The sequence below is a fragment of the Echeneis naucrates genome, chromosome 13, assembly GCF_900963305.1.
Source record: "Echeneis naucrates chromosome 13, fEcheNa1.1, whole genome shotgun sequence".
NCBI classification, from domain to species: Eukaryota; Metazoa; Chordata; class Actinopteri; order Carangiformes; family Echeneidae; genus Echeneis; species Echeneis naucrates.
In genome coordinates this window covers 310,960-336,306 of record NC_042523.1, presented here as the reverse complement: position 1 = coordinate 336,306, position 25,347 = coordinate 310,960, and the positions used below count along the sequence as shown (strand labels likewise).

Below are 25,347 nucleotides of genomic sequence, written 5' to 3'. Positions count from 1 at the left end.
AAAGAAGGAAAACTCTATCCAAATATTCACTCATCTTCTTTAGCTTAACTGTTTCTGGGTGACAGGGGGTTCTGGAGCCAATCCCAGCTCACTCTGGACAGGTCACCAGTCCATTGCAGGACAAACAACTACTCACACTCAGACCTACGGACAATTTAGAGTCACCAATTAACCTAAACATGATGTCTTTGGACTGTAGGAGGAAACCCACACAGGCAAGGGGAGAACATGCAAACTCTGCACAGAAAGACCCCAGGCCCAGGAACTGAACCTGCTTTTCTTTTTGTGGGGCAACAGTGCTAACAACTCTGCTGCCTTGCTGCCTTAACCCAATCAACCTATGAAAATTAATTCTTCTCCTCTGACTGAGTGACTGACTGACTAATCATTTGGTTGAACATAAAGATGTGACCAGGGTTCACAACCTCACTCTTCATGAATGAGCAGCTTTTTCTTTAAGTAAATAAGCATCAGAATATACCAAAACACAATCAACATGTAGCAGTTAACCTGTGACAAAAATATTTACCTGTGATGCAGATTTGCACTTTTCACTTTTCAATTAATTGAGATTTTCACTTTTATTTTGAATATGGAAACAAATGAACTGAACATACTTAAGTGTAAAACATCAACAATGTCAAAAATACAGTAGTTTTATATATGCTTTCACACACATGGCCACCTAACTTGAATGCAAACCAGCAGACGATAAAGTAGAAACATGCAGATACACAATTACAAATGTGTGACACAGCAAGTTACTTACAGTTTGAAGTTTTCTGTGTGCCAGGGTGTGCATGTGTCAGTTAGTCCTCATGTGCTGTTTGTTTTATCACTTGACTCAGTCAGTAACTCAACTATGATTTCCTGTCATTCAGTACACTGTGTGTGTGTGTGTGTGTGTAGGTGTGTTCCTTGCAAAGTGGAAACTTGTGCACTTGACTTGAAACACAGGATGTGGTTTGTCTGGTTTGAAAACTAATCTCTGAAAGGATCAGAATCAGATTCAGAAATACTTGATTAATCTCAGGAGAAATTCCAATATTAGGGTTAATGGAGGTGTATTCTGGATCAGTGATCAAAGACATTGATAAGACTGTTGGAACTAATCTCTCCGGCAACAATCATCTTATCATGGTGGAGTTGTGTTGTTGGGAGCCATCTGGTCCTGTTAGGGCCTCCCAAGGCAAATCCCAGACCCAGGCCACGGAGGCTGGCTTTTGGGAAATGGAATGTCACCTCTCTGGTGGGGAAGGAGCCAGAGCTTGGGTGCGAGGTGGAGCACTACCGGTTGTATCTGGTGGGGCTTACTGTCACACATAGGCTCTGCATCCAAAATCCTGGGCGGGGGTTGGACATTATTATTCTCTGGAGTTGCCAAGGGCATGAGGCGCCAGACGGGTGTGGGGATACTCACTAGTCCCCAGGGTTGGGAACTTTGTCGTACTGCTGGGAGACTTCTACACGTACAGTACAGGCCAAAAGTTTGACCACACTTTCCTATTCATTTGAATGAGAAGGTGTGTCCAAACTTTTGGCCTGTACATTGGCAATGACAGAGATACCTGGAGGGGCGTGACTGGGAGGAACATCCTCCCCGATCTGAACTTGATTGGTTTTCTATTATTAGACTTAAGTGCTAGCCACATTTTGACAAGCAAAAGTTGATTCCCCTTCATCCTCCAGTCTAATCCCCAAGCCCTTACAGTGGATCAGTGGGGTTCAGAAGTTCCCCAAAGTGCTCTTTCCACCTTCCTATCACCTCCTCAGTTAAAGTCAATAGGGTTCCATCCTTGCTTGGATAGTCCCATTTCCTTCCTTCCTCCTACCTTCCCTTGAGGCACCCAAGACCCTTGGACCACAGGACACCTCTGTAGCTTCAACAATGGAAGCTTTGAACATCGACCATGCTGGTTCGATGCCAAATTCTCCACAGGGATGTGGGAAAAACTCTTTTGGTAGTGTGAGGATGAAGGCTGCTTGGACAGGAGCCTCCCTGAGACATTCCCAGTTTACCCGATATACTTGTTTGGGCTTGCAAGGTCACCTAACCCAAATCACACCCCCACCACACCCCAGGGAGTCGGCCCCGACACCTACATCAAACTAGAGGGTGTGAAAATAAACCTTTTGAGTTGGGGGGCATTCCTCAAGTATATATGTTTAGCTCTCCCCATGCTTGGGGTCTTTCTTCATTTTTACCGCTCATGTGATGATTGACCTTTTCTTTGCAAAGAAAATAAAAACTTGTCGGCTGGAAAAAGTCTCTATTTCATTCTTCACCAGCAGCAGAGAATTTCCACAACAGACCCCAGGATGAAGAGGAACAATGTGAATTTTATCCTGGTCATGGAACAATGAACCAGCTCTTTATTTTCGCAGGGATGCTTGAGGTGGCCTGTATATTCCATCTCCCGGTCCGCATCTGCTTTGTGGATTTGGAGTAAGTGTTTGACCAGGTTCTAAGGGATGTTCTGTGGGAAGTGCTGTGGGAGTATGGGCTGAGGGGGTCACTTTTGTGGGCCATCCCTATCTGTCCAAAGCGAGAGCTGTGTGCAAATACTCTGCAGTAAGTCAGACTCGTTTGTGGTGGATGTGGTGTGGAGGCTGGGCCTTGTCCCCAATTCTGTTTGTGATATTCATGGACAGGATTTTGAGGTGCAGCCATGGTGAGGAGGGGTTACAGGTCGATAGCCAGACGATTACATCGTTTTGCAAATGGCTGAGTGTGATGTGGCAGGGATGAAGATCACAACCCCTAAATCTGAGGCCATAGTTTTCAGTAAGAAACTGATTTCTTGCCTATTCCAGGTAGGGGGGATGAGTTCTTGCCCAATGTGAAGGGGTTCAAATATCTCGGGTCTTGTTCACGAGTGAGGGAACACTGGAGCGTGAGGTTGAATCGCTGCACTGCACCATTGTCACAAAAAGGGAGCTGAGCCAGAAGGCAAAGCTCTCGGTCTACAAGTAAGAGCAGGTCCCAAAGAGAAGAGGAAGCTAGCTGTGGAGCAGGTTCGTAGACAGGAGGAAATATTAAGAGGTGCGAGGGCAGTGGCTCAGGCTAAGCAGGGACAGTGGTTGAACATGGAAGGTGTAGAGAAGAAAAAGCTTAGTTGGAAAGAGCTGTGGAGTATGGAGGAAAGTAGGATTAGATTTTTGATAGGGGCAACATATGATGTTTTGCCAACTCCCCAGAACCTAAAACTCTGGGTAAATGGAGACCCAGTATATTCGTTGTGTTCAGGTACTGCAACTTTAAAACACATCTTGTCAGGTTGTAAGGTTAGTCTCTCACAAGGCCGATATACGTGGCGACATAACCAGGTTTTAAAAAGCTTAGCTGCAGGCATTGAAGATATACGGAGGCAGGCAGTTTTAGGAGGGTCTAAGACAAAGAGAGTTGCAATACAGTTTGTGCAGGAAGGAGGGAAAGTTAATAAGATAATAAGGAAGCAAGGCAGTTTAGAGGATGCTAGTGACTGGGAGATGCAGGTAGATTTAGGAGGAAAGCTTGTTGTTCCCCAGGAAATAGCCTGCACAAAGCTAAGGCCTGATATAGTTTTGTGGTCTAGGAGTAGAAAGAAAGTATATTTCATAGAGCTGACTGTGCCGTGGGAGAATTCAGTTGAAGAAGCATATGAAAGGAAAAAGCTCAGGTATGCAGATCTAGGTAAGGATGCTGGGCAGCGAGGATGGAAGGTTAGGATTTGTCCAGTGGCAGTAGGATATAGAGGGTTTGTAGCAAGATCTGCTGTTGCTTTGTTGAGGGAGTTAGGAGGAAGGAGACAGAGGGTGAGGAAAATAGTGAAGGAAATGTCAGATGAGGCAGTAAGATCTAGTCAGTGGATTTGGGTTAGAAGAGGTAATAGTAGCTGGGGGCCCAGCAGGGGGAGCTCTCAAGATAGACAGACTCTAGGGAGAAGCAGAGGAAGAAATCCAGGAAGGGGAAGTGTATTTAAGTGGGGGTGTGGGCTGTTTGAGCCTCTTTGCCACCATGCGGTTAGTCCAGGTGAGTTGGCCTGTGTTGGTGTGTTGATTTTACTTATATATAGGATTGTTTTGTACTTGTACTGCCTCCACCTCCTGCACCCTCTATACTCTCATGCCCCCTACCCGAACCAGGGTCTGTATCCCCACCCCGCTTTCACTGGTGCAATTGGTGAGAGGTTAGAGTAGTTGACAGTGGTGTTGCTTGAAATAGTTCTTTGTGTTTGTGCCTTTTCGACACCATGCGGTTAGCCTAGGAGAATTGGCCTTTGTTGGAGTGTTGGCTTTGGCTGTTCAGGTGAATTTAGTTGCTGAATCTGCTAGTGTGCTAGTGTAGCTTGTATTGCCTCCACTTCCTGCACGCTCTATACTTTCATGCCCCCTACCCGAACCAGGGTCTGTATCCCCACCCCGCTTTTACTGGTGCAATTGGTGAGAGGTTAGAGTAGTTGACAGTGGTGCTTGAGATAGTTCCTTTTGTGTTTGTGCCTCTTTGACACCATGCAGTTAGTATAGGTGAGCTGGCCTGGGTTGGAGTGTTGTTTGAGTATAGGACCATTTAGGTGAGTTTAGTTGCTGAATCTACTAATGCAGCTTGTATTGCCTCCACCTCCTGCACCCTCTATACTTTCATGCCCTCTCCCCGAACCAGGGTCTGTATCTCAGCCTTCTTTTATCTCCACCTCTTATATTTCTCCCCCCTACCCGAACCAGGGTCTGTATCCCCACCCCGCTTTCACTGGTGCAGTTGGTGAGAGGTCAGAGTAGGTGATAGTAGTGCTGTTTGAGATAGTTGTCTTTGTGTGAGGAGTGGTGATGGCTGGCATTAGGGGGTGACTCTGGGACGCCAGTGTTCACGGTCTAGCCTTCTGGAGGTGTTGTGGGCCTAACTAGACGAAACACCGGTGAAAGGAGGTTCCCACCTGATGACACCAAAGACATGATCGCTATCACCGCTCACTGGCCTAGTTGGATATTGTCTGTAGGGAACATAGAGCAGTGTGAAAGTTTGTTGCTAGGAAGGTGATCACTGAGTCTGGTCCATTTTTTGTCGCACAAGTTTCTTGTGTTTCTCTAAATTCTTTTTGTTCCTAACCTCAAATATAGTCATGAGTGATGGGTCATGACCAAAGGAACAGGATTGTGGATAAAAGCGGCTGAAATGGGTTTTCCCCGTAGCTGGGTTCTCCCTTAGAGATAGGGTGAGAAGCTCAACCATCCAGGGGAGACTCTGAGTCAAACTTCTGTTCCTTTGCATGGAAAGGAGCCAGTTGAGGTGATTTGGGCTTCTGATAAGGATACCACAAGGACATCTATCTCAGGGTAGGCACCGGATCGGGTGAAGCCATCATACAGCGGGTAAAAGAAGTATTGAACACATTGCTATTTTCTCAGTAAATATATTTCTAAAGATGCTACAGAAGTTTAGATGATTTTATACCAATGACTAAATAAGTAATAGAGCAGTATCTTTTGAGGCAGATGCAAGTTTCACCCTAACAACATTTAAGGCCGCACACTCTTTACCGCCACTGTCCCTGAATAAGTGGGGAATCTTCAAACAAACATAAAAAAATAAAGCACCACTGCCTGCTCATTTTCAAATTTACTTGTAAAGTGTGACAGTAACATGAGCTTTTAACTCCACATCAAGGGGAGCGCGTGCCTCGGTCTTATGGGTTGTGTAACATATCCGCCCTAAACCATGATCTATCCACGCAGGGAACTGAATGTCTGAGGTCACTTTGTGATCACTGCTGCAAAATGAAAAGATAACATGGTAGATTTAATCTCCATTGAAACATTTAATGCATGTTATCTGATTTTCTCCAAGAAAACTGTATCTTATGTTCTTTAAAATGGCCTAAAGCTGTATTAGTGTATAAGGAAAAAAATTGAATGAAATGTAATTTCTGACACTTTAAATACCTTTTTTACCAGTCTAAAAATGTTATTTTTATATATATATATATATATATATATATATATATATATATATATATATATAGGCCCTAGCTAAATGAGAGGCTGACAAAGGCTCATTGCGAAACTATCCATGTTTTGTCAAAGGCCACTAAACTGTGAATGTAATTTTAAGGTGGAATTCTACTTTAAATACCTGCTGTGAAACTATAAGGTGGAAAAGATTCCAGTGAGTGTATGATTACAGTAATAAGAGTGCAGTTTCTCACTCACTGTCATTATGTGTTTGACTGTGATGTAACACACTGAAGTTTTAGTCCTGACATTTCTTAAGATGTCATGACAGAACATAAATGCACGCAAAATGGGAGCTGCTTCAGCTGCGCGGACCTGCAGTACTGTAAGGAAAATACCTCACTGTTATTTTCCTAATCAGCATTGACAGCTGGATTGAAACTTTTAAAAAATTTATTTTAGCCTTTTATTGAACATGAGTGTGCAACGCATTATCAGAAATGAAATGCTGTTCGAGAGATTATGTATGAATTAACAAAATTCTATAAAATTTAACTTTTTGCATTTTGCAGATTTCTGCCTTGCTCCCAGTGTAAACTTGGTTCCAGTTTACTGAGCCACACAAAATCACGGCTAAGCCATTCAGTTAGATTTTTATCTCTTCAACTCTTGTTCTTCTTGGCTCAGATTCTCTCTATACACGGGGTTGGTTTTTCGTTCTTATAATCCCATAAACTCTTCTTTTTATGGAAATCAACACTTCACACCAAAGGTGTATAACATGGCACCTTTAACTTTTAGATGAGGTGACAAGATCTACATTCTCAGATTTCAAATTTCCTGCACAGAAAACATTTATGCTTACTAGCCACCAATACTCCAAAATAAACCACATAACCTTTTAGAAATATTTCCCTTTTTCTCTGAAATAATTACATATTCACATTATTTTTCAGTCATTAACACAAGAAACACTTCTCATTAGACTTCATTTTTTTGGCCACATGTCACTACACACAGGTCACTAATAAAGAATCAGCCCAGCCCAGATTATGATAATGAAATGTGTTTAAAAGCCACGTACTGTACCATACTATCTTAAACATGCCCCTTTCAAATATTCCAAAAAGTCTGAATGAAACCCAAAGCTGGTTCTCTTGAAAACAAGAACTACAGTTTCGAACTGGGGCATCTCTTTTTTTAACCAAAGAAAGGATATTTGGAGAAGAGGAGATGAATAGGAGTAAAGATTGCACACTGAGACAGCAAAACATAAATTGCTGAATCCAACATTGGGTTATGTAGATCTATAAATCCACTCCAACCTCCTCCTTAGGTGGACTTAGTCTTTCCATAACCAACCACTGTACTTTTCCCTTTGTTTCAATCATAATGAGTATAACCACTAGCTATCGTTTATTGAAAAAAAAAAAAAAAAAAAAACCTAGTGTTCAAAATAACCTGCAGAAAGATGGCTTGTTAATTAGAGAACTCTCTTAAAGCCATGACTCAAGCATATGTGCTATTCGACCAAAATGTAAATGAAAACAGAGAAACTTGTGCCGTTTCATTGCATTTCTATGAAGATCTGTGATTTGTTGTGACTGGCCTATTTTAATACTGCAGACTAACTTAGTGACTCGGAGAGTCCTGGTTGTTGTCTGTAATTACTGGCTGTTTGTTATCGGAGTGCTGGCAGAAGGAAGGTTTCAGAAAGCAGTCAGGAATACAACTGGAGCTAAAAATATTTTTCTCGTCTGCTTTCCTCCTTATTCTTCCTTCGATTGCCCCTCCACTCCTTTGTCACTTTTTCCTCCTCCTTTCCTGGTGCAGTCCTCCCTTTCTCCTCCTTTCCGGTGCTTCTATTATATCGTTCATCTTGTTTCTCTGCAGCCTTATCGAGGGCGTTCTCTCTATTTTCTGCCTCCTTCTTTTCTATGGTTATAATCAACAGATCTGGAGTGGTATTTTATTGTGCATGTGTGTTTGTGTGTGTGTATGTGTGAGAGAGTGTGTTCTTGTATACATAAAAGCAGAGAAATTTACTACATTTAACTGACACCAACCACCCAACTTTATACACACAAAGTACATTGGTGTGTGTATCTTTTATATGAATGCAGCAATCAGTGATCTGTGCAAAAACTGTGTGTGTATGTATGAATCTGGTGCCTGTATTCTAATTAGACTGTTTTAGACTGTGCAGAAATGCAACATAGTCTGGCATGTTTCTGATTTTATGTGCCTGTATGTGTGTGTAGTGAACTATGAAAGCCAACTAAACAGCATGGTGACTGTGTGTAATTACACATAATTACTGAGCCTGGTGTGTGTGTGTGTGTGCGTGCGTGCGTGCGTGCGCATGTTCTGTACAATACCAGCCCAGTCTGCTTGACCTCTCGCAGGTTTTGTGACACGAAGTCGCAGCTTTGAGAAAGTGGAGCTGAAATGAATCTGGATTTGGTAAAGCCAAGCCAATGTCTCAATGTAATATTTCATCAGTTCAAAATGTCCATGACTGCAGAGCTTTTCTGATGAGGTTGTTTGAGGAAAAACAGCCAAATTGCCCCTTTCCTTTTACCTGTGTTACTAGGTGATCTCTGGCTGCCCCACCGTGAACCCTCAGGCATGGTGTGATGATGTCAAAAGAAGTAGAAACCTGGAAAAAAAAAACATGAGAAATGAGTAACCTCCACCTCAACCCACTCTATCAGTAGTTCCTCTCAGATTTGTAGTACACAGCATCATAAAGCGGCTTTCCTCTCCCGTCCTCCTTATCAAAACAATTTACAACATAAAAGCACAGAGGCAGGAGATGAAAAGACTTTATGCATATCTTTGTTCAGTGGGACAGGCATCACAAAATACTTTTTTGCTGTCTTCTGTAAAATGTATCAGGACAAATACATGTTTGGCTTGAAGAAAAGTGGTCTACTATATTACATAAAGTAATGAAATCTGTTTGTTGGTATGCTTCTGTACACAAGTGACCTAGATTTTTAGTTAGAAACATTGTAGCAGATCCAGGAGTTGATCAACCAGTCTTTAATCCCAAAGGTAGTAAGGCACAGTAGCACTACTGTGTATGTGGTGAGCTATGATATGATGTTATAGTGTAGTTTCTGGCAATTGTAATTGAGTAAAAAAGCTATACAGTACAAGTCAAAAGTTTGAAGACTTTTGGAAAGTGTGTCTAAATGTTTGACTGCTACTGTATATAGCTCATAAAAGCAATGGTAATGTATAACAAGGTAAACAGATGAAGAACTAAAAGTAACATTTGCAGGTATATGTACAATAATGATGATTGCTGTATTAAACGGACTGATTCTGCCTGAACCCAGCTCTGTAACTATGACCGGCCTTTGAGTGCTGCGTCTGATACAGTGTGCCATCTGTGGCAATCGGCTCTAGTGGGACACCCACAGCCTTTGGATGACCTCATTCAAACACTGCTAGAAGTCCAATACTCTGTCCATTGTTACAATGAGCCTTGACCTCATTCAAGTCTGTGTAGTAAATTTCAAGATTCAAGTTAAAGTATTCATGGTATACTACTAGTCAGTCTTGTTTTTGCAGTTTTGGCCACTATCGGATCTCAGTGTGTGTTGCCCCTATATCTATAAGAATGATGGATTTCTGGTATTTTAATGTAATTGATTGCTTAAGTCTGCTTAGTAAGTTTCCAAGAGTCAAGTTAAAATATTCAAGACACACTGTTAGATGTTATAAAAAAAGTGGTCTTTAGTGGTCTTAATATTTCTTAATGAAGACAACCTAAAATACAGGTTAAAAATTGTGAACTTGTTGGCCAGTTTTATACTTAACATGAGTGTTAAAAGTCAACTTGATGTTTCATGTTGATATTTTATGAGGGCCTTGCATCTTATCCATGGTTACTGTTTTCTATAAGAGCTCTTTGTGGTAAAGGCGATGAACATGGAGGTTGGTAGATTTCCAAAGTCTCTCAACCCTCTGACACACGTACCAGGGCCATGGCTCAGGGGAATTAATGAGGAAAAGTATTTATGAAAGTAGATTCTTCTGATCATGTATTTCCCAACTTTGCTGTTTTGGGGGAAAACAAGACAGCGAAATAGTGGCAATTTCTTTTTTCTGCACTCTGTGCTCAGCCAGGGGAGTCGACCGATGCTCCTCCCTGGAGGAGGTGACTGGTCATTTAATTGTACAGGGGCTGCCCCAGGTTCCTATGTGGTGAAAGATCAGATCCATGGAGGTGTGTCGTTGTCGTTTGCTGCTGAAATGGAATAGTTGCTGCAGCAAGTGGCACCCAAGAATGTCAGGAATTTCACTTGAGCTGAAGCTACGGTGACTAGGGCCGGAAACAGTTTGTCCTTGAATCCAATTTTCACCTTGTAATGCGCCACACTCTTCATCAGCTTTGATAATAATAATGTTATTATTGTTGTTGCTGTTATTATTCATTATTATTATTACACAATTTATGATTACCCTTTATCCATGTTGCCCTTTTCTCATTCGTGCGCTATCACAAAGTCAGGTTTTCCAGGTGTCAGGGTTTGTGATATGCGTGCCATCTACAATAGAGACATGATGGCTGAAATGCATTGAGCAGCCAAATTCCAGAAGTTAATAGGTACCAGTTTTAGACAATGTGCCCGATATAGAAATCCACTCTTGTGGGACTCTAACCTGCAACCTTTGAATGCCTTCAATCAATCTCCTCTACAGGTCTAATTCGCTGTCAGTGTATTATCTGAAAAGATTAGGACTGTGGTAAAATCCAACTCCACAAGCTTAGAAATCTTGGCCTTTTCATGTCTAGAATTCCAACGCCCTATCTATTGCACAACAAAGCATTTGTTCTCCTCTATTTTCTTGTTTCAGGTAAGCTTGCAATAAGAAATTTAATCATCAGAGAATTAGAAACAACTATAATATACTGATACCAATACTATATTAATACTAAACACTAGTTGTGCTAGTTGTGTCCAGGCAGAATAAAGGGATCAGACACCAACAGGTGATGTGACGAAGAGAAAAGAGAGATTTATGTGTGTAATTAAATATTCAGATGATGCAATTTGCCAAAAATATTCATAATGATTAGTCATACTTGTGTGTTAATGACCCAGTATGTCTGCAGACCAGAGAGCTCAAAAACATGAGAATTAAAACACACAGCCGGGAATAACTATCTGTGTGTGTGTGTGTGTGTGTTAATATTTCCCCTGTTTGTATCAGGGTCCATGTTTATATGGATCACAGAGAAATAAATTGATGACTGTCCTCATCATTGAGCTTCACAGATTAGTGGCCATTTGTGTCAGCATCAACTGATCCAACATACACGGTACAGACTCTGTGTCCCAGGTTCATAGTTTTTCCTGATTAAAGTCACTATTTATTTAAAAGGAATTTAAATGTAGTGTGTATATCTTGTCTAGATATTTACGCTTATTAATTTTTTTGTGTCTTGAACTGTGTTCAGGGATCACATTGAGCAAAGTCGTGGCAGATAGATTTGTAATAAATGTATCTATTTAAATTTCGGGTTCAGGGTTCAGATTTTGTGACTTCTTCCATCTTCTGGAGCCAATCACAGCCAACATTCCGGGGGAGGGCAGATAGGTCGCCAGTTCATCACAGGGTCAACACACAAAGACAAACAGAGATGAACAACCACTCACGCTTGCATTCACAGCTACGGTCAATTTAGAGTTAACCTAGACATGCATGTCTTTGGACAGTGCCTTCTTATTGTGGGATGACACCACTATGCTGCTGTGCTGCCTACTTACTCAACATGTCTCTGAAAAATGACACTATATACTATACTAGTGTACTATGTACACTATATATGAAAACTATATGTCAACAGCCAGCTGTTCCGGGATCCGGAGATCACCACCCGAGGTTCATCGGACTCACCAGAGCCACCAGATTCACCTGTGCACGGTAATAGTACAGTTAAGGTAACGGATGAAGGTAACATCAATTTCTCTCATTCATTCTTTCAAGCCTGTCCCGCTTGCTGCCTCTCTGGACCCGCTCCTATCCCGGGCCTCCTGCTCCTTGTTTCCTCACCCAAGCCATCTCCTGGACCCAACTTCCCCGGCCCAGCCTCATCGGATCCCCAGCCTTTCCACCTTATTTTTCCTCTACAATAAAGCCACTTTTGTTGATTGTCATTCAGTGTCTGCCTCTTTGGTCCACGAGCCACCCATGGCCACACATCACAGACTAACGGTCAGACTGAGCAGGTCAACAAGGACTTGGAAGTGGCCCTGGTCTGTGTTGCCTACCGGAACCCCTCCACTTGGAGAAAGCAGCTCTCTTGGATGGACTATGCCCATAATTCCCCTACTCTGCTGGTTTGGCTATCATTTGAGGATTTCCCTTTTGAGACTGATGAAGGAAAACTGGCTCCCATGTTTATTGGTCCTTAAAGTGTTCTGCATTATACTTAGGTCTTCTCAGAAGGGGTCTATGACAGTCTCCAGACATTTGACACTTATTTTCCAGAACAATGAGCTGGGCCTCACCTCATTTTAACACCAACACAGTTGTGGCAAGCGTATTTGCTGTTCAATCAGCCTGACAGGAAAATGGCAGCTGTGTGGGTCTGAAACTGTTAAAGACATTTGCATTGTGCTTTGCTCTTTTGTAAAAGCCTTGTTCTTTGTACGTGCAGAGACAGAAAGGCCTGAATGTAGACCATACTTCCTGTGTTTTCTGCTCAACCAAGACACTGTCACTACTAAGACCATAGTCTAAAAGCAATCAGTTTGCCACATGTATATCTGAGTTTAGCTAACCATATGTACAGTGTCCTTTTCTCTGCTTTCAATCAGAGCAGAGAAAAGAGAGTGAAACACTGAGGAAGTGATTGAAATTTTGTGGTTTGGAGTCCCAACAGATTTGAGCTTCAGAGCTGGCATGAAAGCTAATCACGAGAGGAGACACTTGGTTTCACAGTGTATAGTATCAGCTTTAAGGATGAATGTCTTGTGACTGCTATGATGCTATCGTGTCAGAAATGCACTGAGACATGAAGAGTCTTTGACCACAGAGCTGAGGACAGCAACAATCATGCAAACTGAGTTTGACATTTTTTTTCCCTGCATCATCAGTCTGTCAGTCATTGTCAATCTCTTTATGATAATTTTAATGGTAATAATTTAGGAAAGAATCTATGACACAATGTACTTTCTGAGAGACCTACACAACAAGCCACATAAAATGAACACAGTGGAAACCATAAAATCACAGAGAACCATATCAGTGAGCAATTTCTGAAGACACTGTAGAATGTAGAAGGTCATGAACAGACATGCACATGACCAAACACACACACACACGCACACATAATGAGCACTACCCAGTGAGACACCACAAAGTCAGGACAGGCCACTGGTCCAGGGAGGGATATAGACACACAGAAACACCTTTTGTGTTGTAGAAGCATGGTGGCAGCAAAGGCTTAGCTCTGTGATAAAAGTGAACACACACTGTCAGTGAACATTTACTACAACAGTCAAGGAACCCAGTACATTTGAAACAGATAAGTATCTATCAGGCTTGACAAGGGTTTTCATGCTGTTCTCCACCTGAAGAAGTCTTGCTTAGAAATGAGGGTGAAACAGTCCATGATTGATGGTCAGGTTGAACAGGAGCAGAATTGTGTGTTATGCATACTCCAACATTTTTCATCATGTTTACAAAGGTTTAGAGAAAGTTGTTGCAGACCTTGTATCAGGAAACAGGTAAGCTAGGATGCACTGGAGGGAGAATGTTGTTTATGATGTAGAATAGAATATTCTATTAGAGCTATCTGTAGTGAAGGCAATGAACATGGAGCTTGGTAGATTTCCAATGTCTTTCAACCCTCTGACATTTTCATCCAAATGGTTTCATTTAATCAAGGAGATGACTTGGCCGATGGATGTGGTCTCACTTTACTTGGGGTCACTATTTCTCAAAACAGTGGTTCCAGTTGAATTTAAAAAAAAAAAAAAAAAAAAAACTGAATACCCTGGAGGAAGTCTCTTGCTTCTGACCTCACTCTGTTAACACCAGTGGTGTCAAGTAACGAAGTACAAATACTTCCTTACCTGACTTAAGTAGAAATTTTGGGTATACTTTTCTGGAGTAATTATTTTTCAGCTGACTTTTTACTTCTACTCCTTACATTTTCAAAATAGCCTAATTACTCCCATTTCAATTCAGCATGTTTTCATTGGCGCGCTCAAGTATCATGAGCTGATGGCCTGACTTGTCGTCTAATTTGAAAAAGAAGTAAGCTGAAAGTTTGTTATTATTAGTTGATTATCAACAAAAAAAAATAATAATAATAAAAAATAACATACTAATGGTATATTTGCAATGTTTTCTATGGCTTAGAACATGCCAAGACATGGTATGGTTTGCTTGCCAGCAGTAGCAGCTTGGCTATGATTCACTATTTCCAGTTTGTTTGGTGGGCTCCGCCTGAGATTTGAAATTCAACTTTAGCCAAATGTTATCTGAGCTTATATTATTGCTATATGTAATATTTGTAAGTTCATTGTGCAAAGCTATAGTCTCAGCTGGTTGAGCATGTACTAAGGATAGGCATGATGATCCTGTCCATGTATGATAATGCACACGCCTGTGTGTGGCAGACTTTATAAAGAGTCCTACAAAGGGTCCTTGTAAAGAGTATCGCAGGATAGCCCCAACTATCAGTTAAAAATTTATTTAGTCAGACCATCTCATCAATAATGCTACTTTTCGGTCATGCCAGTAGCTGCTTGCGGTCCTAAAACAGTGTCAATATTCTGGTCTGCTCAACATAATTGTATATATCAGTGATCTGTTGGGTCTCTAAATAATTTTATAACGAGTTTGGTCTAGACCTGCTCTATATGTAAAGTGCCTTGATGTAACTTTGTTATGATTTGGTGTTATACAATTAAATCTGATTTGATTTGAAACTACTCCCTAACTTGTAGTCTGACCTTCATTCATGAACTCCCAGCATGACATTTAATACAGCAGAAGTCCTAGATAGTCTCAGCTTGTGGTTTGAGAGAAATAATATGAACCACAATCTGTCTTTGCACTGATTTGCTCCACAGAAGATACACCACATTGTTCAGCAACAGGGCTTCACTGAGCTTGTGCAACATCTTCAGCCAAATACAAATGCCATGACATGTAATACTGTTGTTAACAAAGTCACAAAGGCCTCCGTTGAAATTAAAAGAAATCTGAAAGCTGCCCTTAGTGAAACTGAGTTCATAGCAACAACAACAGACTGCTGGACGGTGGGCCATGTAGAGATCCTGTGCTGCCCTGGCTGGTGCCTTAAATGATATTCACACAGAATTCAGTATCAGAGAGAAGATCGTTCGCACTACAACTGACAACAAATCAAACTTGTTTATGGGCAGACTGACAAGAACAACAATCCGGAACCTGTAGGAGAGGGCGATGGAGAAGAGGATGATGGTGGCCAAAATGATGATTTGGATGAAGAAGAGGAAAGCCTTGAGGGTGTTGAATTTGTTGCCTTGTTGGAAGAGGATGACTACTTGGAATACCAGCTACCCAAGCACCAACGCTGCGCCTGCCACCTCAATTTAGTGTCCACAGTTGATGCTTCAAAGGCAGAGGTCAACCCATTGTACAAGCACATGTCAAGGAATAAAACTATGCCAATATGCAGTCCCCACATTTACAATTGATGTGATTTGTAGCAAGACAACTCCATTTCTAAAAGTCTCAGAAGGCAACATTTTTCCTTTTAAATTATCAGTTCCTCCATTTAAAGGTGCTAGAACTTTGAGAACCAGCTACTTTTGCAGCTGAACAAAATCTATTTGTAACTCTCATGTAGATCCTCATTTAGGTTGTGTGTATGTGTGTGTTATTTCCAGGAAATGTTGAATCACTAACAACAGCTTGGTTGGCACCATCAGCTGGTCACTGGTGATTTGTTATGGTAATAAAATGTGTTCATTTTCAATGGGCATAAATACGGCTGAAACAGGTGCATCCCAAATTGTTCAACATTAACATTTTAATATGATAGTCATTATGGCCTTCAGAAAAAAATGTTTTTTGGGGAGGTGGGGTAGTGCACTATAGGACCTTGTAGCAAGGCCTAAGCTTTTGTCCTTAATGGCATTTCCTTCCCCTTTACTTTTACTTTTATACTTAAAGTAGTTTTGAAACCAGTACTTTTACTAAAGTAAAAAGCTTGAGTTGATACATCAACTTCTACAGAAGTCTTTTTAAACCTTAGTATCTATACTTCTACTTTAGCAATGAATGTGGATACTTTTGACAGCTTTGGTTAACACTCATAAATTTGCATACCTCTGGTCTGTTGTTTCTATTCTCAGCAGTTTGTATAAATCATTATTCAATTTGTGAACCAGAACAAAGGACTAGGAGACAAAGCTTGCAGCCAAGTCAATAGAATCGAAAAGGACTCTACATATATTTACCAAGCATCAACCCCTAGGACTTAATCATGCAGTGGTGGAATCTAACAAAGGACTTAGTTACTGTACTTAAGTACGTGTTTCATGTTTATGTACTTAAGTAGATTTAGTTGTGGATACTTTTGCCTTTTACTTCACTACATTTTATGGCAAATATCAATACGTTCTACTCCACTACAATTGTACAATGTGTTGCGTTACACAATGCGGGTTTTATTGTTTGTTTGTCTTATTTTAAGCTATTATACGGTTCCACAGAACACTGCAGAGAATTCTATTGAATTGAAGGGACCATCTAATATTTCTTATAATGACCGCTGCAAAAAAATGTATGACCGCTGCCATTTGCAGTGGGTTTTGTGCTGCTGATTAGTACGTAGTACGTTCACTTATCATAACAGAAATTCATGGTAATTTGTATCTAACATGTTGCTATGCAACACCTGCAACTTCTCAGTGGAAACCATGAACATTTTGACTTGAATGTGTTTACTGCAGTCAATATAACACAATGGTTTTGCATTAGAAGGCTGTTTTTATAATAACATAACTTTTGAAGGTCTTCTCTGTTAATGGCATTTATGGCTTGGAACATGCCAAGGCAAGACAAGTATTTTCTTACTTTTACTGAAGTACAGTGTACTTCCTCCACCACTAGAAACATGAGGGTACAGTAACACTGAAGAGACACACTTGTTAAAATGTCCAACTTAACTGCAAAAATAAACATGTTCACAGCCTGGTACTGAAACAGTTTTGATCTTTATAGGTCACTTTTCCTTCATGACAACTCCACCAGGTTTTTTATAACTCACCTGTTTATATTTCAAGTATTAAAGCTGGGGGAGAGAGAGGGAATGGCTTGCAGCTAAATTGCCTCATCACCCGTTATGCTGTCTCTGGTGTGCTTTCTGTTTCCTGTTTTCATTTGATAGTCTCATCTTCCCCTGTGTTTGTGCCAGCTTTACTGCCTCCCTTTGTTCTCTTCCCTCATAAGTGATTGCCTGTTCTAATGTGTTGCCTGTCTTCTTGTCTCTCCATCCTCTTATGCACTCCCCCTCTTCCCTCCTCTTGTTGCCTGAAAGTTTTTGTTGGAGGTTTCCTGCATCCTTTTCCAGTGAATTTTCTTAGTGCAGCCTTTTTGTGTGTGAACTCTCGTGATTTTGACCACTAAGTTATGCTATTTTTGATGCCTTGTCTGGTTGTCTCTTTTCTGCATAAACAAACTGAGCTTTTTTTTACCTTGTAGCAGAACTGCAGGGTTTTTATGCTGAGTTTCTGTGCAACCATGCTAATGTGTTTGTTAGGCTAAACTCCGAGCTACTAAATGTTCATAAAAATAATGACCATTTAACATAAAATACTTAAAGTAAACCAAAACAGTTGTGTGACCTGACGATAAAGCCAAGGGGAAAGTTCATCTCAAGGAAAACATGAACCTGAACTAAATATATTGACAATATGTCCTGTAGTTATCAGCACATGGAGTCATAGCATGGCCAAATATATGATATTTTTATAATCACTGACAAACTAACAGACAGAGAGAACACAAGAAGACTGTTGGCCTCAAAAGAGAGTAAAATTGCTCTGTTATTCTGCTGTGTTCTATTTTACGCTACTCTTTTGTCCTGTGTTGTTGGAAGCAGAGTCGTCTCAGTGGACAGTTGAACCATAGAGGTGAGGCTGTAAAACTGTCGTCAGCTGCTGCACAGAAAAGACTATAAAACACTTGCTCAGTGTGTGTGCTTGGAAATTCCCTGTATGTATTTATACCTTTTCTTTGGCTAATAACAGACAGTTAGCACACACTGTGTGCATGTATTTGTACTTGTACAAACTAGTGGAAAGGTATAAATTTATAGAGAGGTTTTTATGAGAAGTCTGGAATAAGAGAAAGGGAGCAGTGAATCATGTTGGGAATCTACAGGCAGACATTGAAAGTGTGAAGCAGACACACACACACACATCCACAAGCACACCTGAACAGGCCTCACACACCTGGCTTCAACCACAACCACAATGAACAAATGGGACTGTTGTTGCTACTTTCAGATCTCAATAATGAAGCTGGAGAATGAATCACAAATCACTCCAAGTGCTGACTAAAGCTGGAAAAAGTGGACTGGCATTTATTAACTTTGTTGTAGCCTTCCTGTTCGACTGTGTTATCACACTTTTCGTGGACTGTTTAGCAGTCAGTTGAACTTGTAATCCAACAGTGGAACAATCAGAAATCCAAGAGCCAGTGTCCTCTGGTCTCTCCTTTTCCATACCCAAAATATAAGGAACATTATTTGCATCATTAGATTTGTCTTTACTCCTGACTAGGAATCAACTCTGGTGGTACTCAACAACCATTGAATCACTTGCCTCAATTTATCAAAAAAGGAATTAGAACCTGAATCAAAATTGGCACCAGAATGACAATTAGTCTCAGAATTAGAGTCAAAACTAGAGAAACCTAATTGCTGAACACAGAGGAAAGAGGAAGCACATAAACTATAAGAACTACTTAAAACAATAATAATGATGTGTGTATGTGTGTGTGTGTGTGTGTTGTTCATGTTGTTTACTGGACTGCTCTGAGGTTGGAAACACTGCGGTATATATGTGTCGCCTCATTCACACAGACACACACACAAATACACACGCACATATAGCCTCTGTCTGACCACAGACTACTACTACACGACAAACACTGGTTGCTGAGGAAACAATCATCAATCCTCCCACATTCAATAATTATCATTCCTGAGCTCAATATTAAATGTGCTTCCAAATATTTTAGATGGTTGAGGTGCACTTGATTTCTGTTTTTCCATTAAATCAATGGCTCATTTTGTTTGTAGGAAGACATTTACTCATTCAGATGAATGAGAGCAGAGAGAGCTGAAACACAGGCTGCAATAAAACCCCAAACTAAAATGTTTTTAAGTTCAGAAGAAGTTGCAGCATGTGAGATATGCATAAGTCCAGTTCCAACCTGGAAATTTCAGCAAAAAATTGAGTCAGCAGTTTCACTCTCAAGAAGCTTGAACCTTTGGATCACTTCACACATATTAACCTGATATCAACACACATTTAAGCTTGACAATGTAACCTGAAAAAGCTGATGCTTATCACATCTATAACAGTTTATCAACAGTTTTGAATAAATTCTGAACCACCACATTTGATTTTAGTATTGCACAGTGACCTCAATGACAACTATGCCCATATGGTGATATTATAGAAGGATTTCAGCAGAAATAGGACCACATGTAGCAATAAAAGATTAAACATAGCAATACAAATTATAGCCAGAGCCCTGTCACATGGATGTTCAACGTATTAAAGGTTTATTTGTCCCAAATGGCTTCACAACACACCAAGTTGATTCTGGAAAAACAGACACTCAAAGTTGGCTATCATGACTTAATTTAATTACAAAAACTAAACGAGACAAGCAAATCACATTCACTTACCTCACATATTAGTTTAGCTGGAATGAATACTCATTAGCTTCTGTTCAACAGCTAAAGATGGATCCAATGCTGATCCAATTTTTTGTGTTTGTTTCAGCTTAGATACAATTGAATTTCAATGTAGATGTGACATTTCTGCCAAAAGTATAACCCAAACACCTCCTGAGGTGAAATGGGAAAAGGAAAAAGCTCTTTGTAAATTATGCTCAGCCATTTTTCACTGGCTTTAATGGCTATAAAACTGTCTGCAAATTGTAGGTTTAGGCCTACAGTACACTTACTTACAAATTCAGTTTTGTGCTGCTGCTGCTGCTGCTGCCCATTAGCCACTAATAGCGACTGTAGCTGCTAGCTTGAAAATGCCGATGGTAGACCTTGCTAGCTTGCACCAATCCTGGCAAGTCAGGTGATGGCCGACCTTTTTGAATAATATCTAGTTTTGCATGAAAAGGCAATCTTGAAAAGGGAGTATCCAAAATATAAGCCAGACAGTCTTCTTGTTCTTCTTCACTAGCTCCCTTCATTTCCCTGCTCTCTAAATCATCTTCTGTCTTTCTTCCCTCCATTCAAACTCTGTATTGGGTCGCTTGACTTATATATGTTCTTCTAGGAATTTGTGAATACCTGGAAGATGTCATGATTTGGTCCCACCCACAACTCAATGAAATATGATTGGCTAAGACAGCTGTCAAACTCAAATTCATGCCCATATTGACGTGCATTACACAGGTCTTCGTTACAGTCACCGAAGGTCCAGCAGGAGGAATCGCTGATGTAACAGTCTACCCAGATACCATTGGCATAAAAATTGTGATTGGTCCGTTTCTCATTCTATTATATTAACCCATTGTTTCCCAAGAAATATTAGTCCAAGTTTATAACAATGATCAAGAAATTATTACGAGTACTGACTGAATAAAAATCATTGAAAGTGTGTGTGTGTGTGTGTGTGTGAATGTATGTAAGTATATCATTAGTAGTACAAAAATTCTTTCAATATTTTTTCTTAGGCCTTCACTGAAGGCCCAGAGGGTTCCCCCCTGGAAATGTCTTCAGTTTAATGCAGCAAAATCCACTGTAGTTTGAGTACAGGTACTATGGATTTCATTATCCATATTGGCTCATCAATTCTCAAAGACTATAAAACTGCACTTCAGTTGTTTTTTTCTCAGACAGTAAGGTTCAATAAGCCTTCCATCAAGTCACTGAAGATATCAAACACACTTCTGTGATAATCTCAAAAGTCCAGTAACAGACCCAGTGTACCACATGGCCACAACAAGACAATGAATAACCTTAGACAGTAAACTGCAGTTTCTTTGGAAGACCAGTACCACCAAAAATTTTAGTCAACATGTTGAGCTCAGTCCCCTACAGCTTACAGAAAGTATACAAGGACAGAACAAAAGAAACACACAAAGCAAATGAGACAGAGAAGTACAAAGAAAGTGTGAGTGAAGCAAAAGAAGAGAAAAAGCCAGGACCACAGGTTTGTTTTGAAAATGTTGCAGAGCCTGTTTGGACAAATGGAGGAAAAGAAGACAGGAGGCATGAAAGAAGAGGAAGTATGAAAGAACTGGAGGAAAAGAAAGAAGCTTCAGTGTCTCAAAGTCAACAAGTCCATGTTAAAAATCCTGCTTCATGTTTATTATTCTGACAAACTTTCTCTGAGTCATTCTGCCCTCCACCCCTCAAGGCTCCTTCCTCTCTTCTATCCAGTTTTGACCTTTTGCTCAGTACTACGAGTTTCTGTCATTAATCAGTTTCTTTCTCACACTCAGCCATGAGACCAACTTTGATTGTCTGTTTATCACATCTCATTTTTAAAGTTACTTTCATTATGTTTTGATTAGGCAAAGACATAGCATCAGCCAATGTAGAAAAAAGCAAAATTAAATTAAGTGTGTCACAGAACCTCTGTAACCAATGCACTACTGGATCTGATTGCTTCCATTTATTCAACTCTTAGGACTAAAAACAATCTAAAATCAATTCAATGCCACAAAAGAATAAATACACTTCCCAGAAATCCTTTGGCAGCCACCCACAATCTGACTTGGTGATTAAAAAAATAGCAATTGACTAGAAAGAGAAAAACAAGGGAAGTAAATGAACGTTATGAAAGGGACTGCTAGACAAATGCCAAAGCATTCAGTCTGCCAGGATCCTTAATGGAAGATTCTGTAGCACTGGCAGACCCACCCTCCCTCGGGTCACTCCGGGTCATGAAAGACATGCTCAGCAATCCAGTTCTAAAAAGTAACAGCGCTAAATGAACAAAGAGCAACTGACAGTGTCCTCCAGATCTAGGCAATACATGTTGTTGTTGTCAATAATAAAATATGAATCTCAAAGTAGCTATGCCCACCCCCTCAAAAAAAACTACAAATTTGTTCCTTCACAAACCAAATGTCTAGTTGCAATTTCGTTGCAACTGCGATCTGATTTGCAATTTCATTTTGTGCTTTTTCGGGCATTGATGGAGGTTTGTTGTATTTGTGTAATTCACAGCATTTGGTGCCGTTTGAGTTGCTTGGCATAATAGGATATATTTTGTGTCAAAATAAAGTATTCCTTACAATGCATTGAACAAAATGACATTTGTGGAGGATTTATACATTTTTTTGTCATTAATCAACAAAAAAAAAAAAAGTGCTGGTGGATGTTTGTTGTATTTCCTCCTGATGTGGCTCCCAGTTATGGTCAAACCTCAGATCACTGAGTAATAAACATGATATGATCACAGTAGGTCTCAGAGATTAAGCTGATTTCTTGGTGACCTGGTGTCTCCATGAGGACAGCACAACATTGGGTTTGTGATTAAAAGGAAGTTCATAAAAATGTGTGCACAGCAGCAATACTACATTTACATAGTCACCTGAACCCCTCATCAACATCCAAGCCTTGGCCAATTCAGATTCACCAAACAAACAACGACAGCAAATGCTAACAGTGCAGTGGCTACTACTGTACTATCCCAACACCCCCAGTGGGTCTTGCCAACAGTGGAAAATAGGGCTTCCCCAAAAGCCATTGTGTGATTCAGATCCTGTATAAAACAAAATCTCAAAAATCCATCAGCAGAGGAGTTGCCATCCTGTTAGCCACTGCATGGGCCACTCTATTCAAAGTAGAGAGAGGGCATGCATGGGAGACTATGAGGTCTCTCAGACCGTTTTATTTCCTGCAGGAGTTTGGACCAATCAGTGCAATACTTGTCTACATTAGTTGCAAAAATTATAACAGACAGCTTAAATGCTCCCCACTCTCTGTAAAATCTGTAAAATTTACAGCAAAAATGTATGAGACATTATGATATAACATTTTGGTAACTGTCAATTTTAAAGTAGAGAACTGTTATCTGTTTAGGGTAAATTACTATGAAAAAAGGCAGATATACTATAAACCTACTTTATGGTAACTTGCTGTAAAAACAGCAGTAAAAATATAAACCTGTTTATGGTAAACTCTTAAAGATAGCAGATATACTGTAAATGTAATTGCAGTCTCTCCAGTGAAAAAAATGATAAAACTGTATGAAACAGGACGGTATTTTATTGCAAGATATTACAGTTTGTCAGTGTAAATTTTACAATCAGCAATGTCTTATTTTAAATTAAAGATGACAGATTAAGCCCATTGTAAACGAAAGTACAGCCATTGATGAACTTTAAGAAACCCTTTTTGCGTTGACATTCTCTGTGAAACACTAACTGATCCAATACCTTGTCCAGTATACTAGCAAAGCAATGTTAGAATCTTGAAAAAAATGCATGTATTGAGCAATAATCCATGGTGGAGGAAATAAACATCACGAAAAAATGAGCCACTTGCCCTGGGTTGATCAAGAGTAATGAATCATTGGGTCCAGACTTGAGTGAAGAGGGCGCTCAACATGGACAAGCTCTGCTTAACACTCGTATGTTGTCCATCAGGTGTTCACTGTGGACTAGTATGATCCTCTCTGCTGCCAGGAAACAGAAACAAAGCAATATTTAGAGTGATGCAGTGCCTAAGCCTAAGCGTGATGCCCACACAGAGATAAACTCAGCAGTTTTGAGCTATACATAGAAGAAACCAGAACTCTTTGACAGACCGTTGAACGGCATCAGGAGTATCAGTGTGATAATGCAGAGAAGGTCACTTTTCAGCATCAAGTGATCATCGGTGTTTGTTTCACCCTTGTTGACTTGCAGCCTAAATGTGATGAATGTATGATTGTGGTTCTGTTGATTAAATACTTGGGTGGAGGCCTCAGTAGTGTTTATTTATTATGTAAGTCAATGGAAGAAACAAACGATGCACCTGCACAATTCAGTGCCATACATTCTACTTCTATGAAACTTCTACCTTATCAGTTTTTGCTGACATTGTCAGAAAGGTGATAATTATATTTTATGTAGATGATACTGGCATACTCAAGTGCATCCTATTGACAGTTGTTCCTAATATTTTGTCCCTCTCAATGTATGTTAATGGATTTGACAAAAGTATAAGGACACATAATTGTAATGCACTCCAGGACACCAGCATCCACTATGACCTCAGTAATAAAACAAAAAGTAGAATGATCAAACTAACCCTAAGAAAATGTGATTTCTGTTAATAACCAATAGGGAAATCTCACAAATGAAGGACATAAAATATCTTTAAAACAGACAAACAAACGTTTTGGTATGTATAGTATACATGTATAGACACTCACCATTTTCCTTGGTGTCGCAAAAGCCAGCAAGTTGTTCCATAACCATAATCATAGAAGTTTGAATGCCTGAAAAGGTGACAAGAGCAAAAGGCTTAAATGTTTACACTTGTTGAAAAACTAATTTATAGAACATAAGTATGTACAGGTAATTCAGATAATTTACCCTAACCATGTTAAAAAACTTAGATGTGTTTAGTTTACTCACCTTAAAAGGAGAATCTTAGATATTAGCAATGCCACCAGCCTTCAACCTACTCTGAAGTGTCACAAAAACTCTGAAACGAAAGCTCAAGTGTTCTTCAGTTTTATTACCTTGAATGCATGACCACACCCTGCTAGTCTAACCGATTGAGTGACCCAAACCTCTGAAAAGCTTCTTCTAGCAATAAAAAACAAAAAGTCAAAATGGTCAAACTGTAGGCATGTAAATTACTGTTTGCCATTTTCAGAATTATATAATCAAAGTCAGTCTTCCCTCTAATAGTTTGATCTAACTGAAAAAACTGCCTTTGACAAAATGACCCCCCCAAAATAATAGCTGTTGCCTTGACCTTATTCAATTATTCTCTTGGGATTTGCAATTCCGCCAAAATGTACAATAAACCAGTTAATGTAAATTTAAAGGAATTGCTGATAGGAAATATTAAAACTTACTGTGCCTTAACTGTTAAACAATGACCATCAGTACTCTTTGTTTCAAATGTGTACTGTTCCATATAACAAATGCTGTGTAAGAGATCAGTCTTAATAGTTCAACTTACTGTACTTAAACTGT

At 40.0% G+C, this 25,347-nt stretch overlaps 1 protein-coding gene across 5 annotated transcripts in view; it reads right to left on the bottom strand.

The window, feature by feature from the left end:
• Positions 1-25,347, bottom strand: part of plekhg2 (pleckstrin homology domain containing, family G (with RhoGef domain) member 2) — a 104,755-nt gene that overhangs the window by 74,825 nt on the left and 4,583 nt on the right. For 4 of the 5 annotated variants that reach the window (XM_029518492.1, XM_029518494.1, XM_029518493.1 and 1 more), the window contains exon 2: positions 8,510-8,587. In XM_029518492.1, coding sequence (XP_029374352.1) covers positions 8,510-8,558 — 49 coding nt within the window. In that variant the 5' untranslated portion in view covers positions 8,559-8,587. Of the gene's footprint in view, positions 1-769; positions 867-8,509; positions 8,588-25,347 lie in introns of those variants that run through there. The other variant, XM_029518495.1, reaches the window with a different exon arrangement.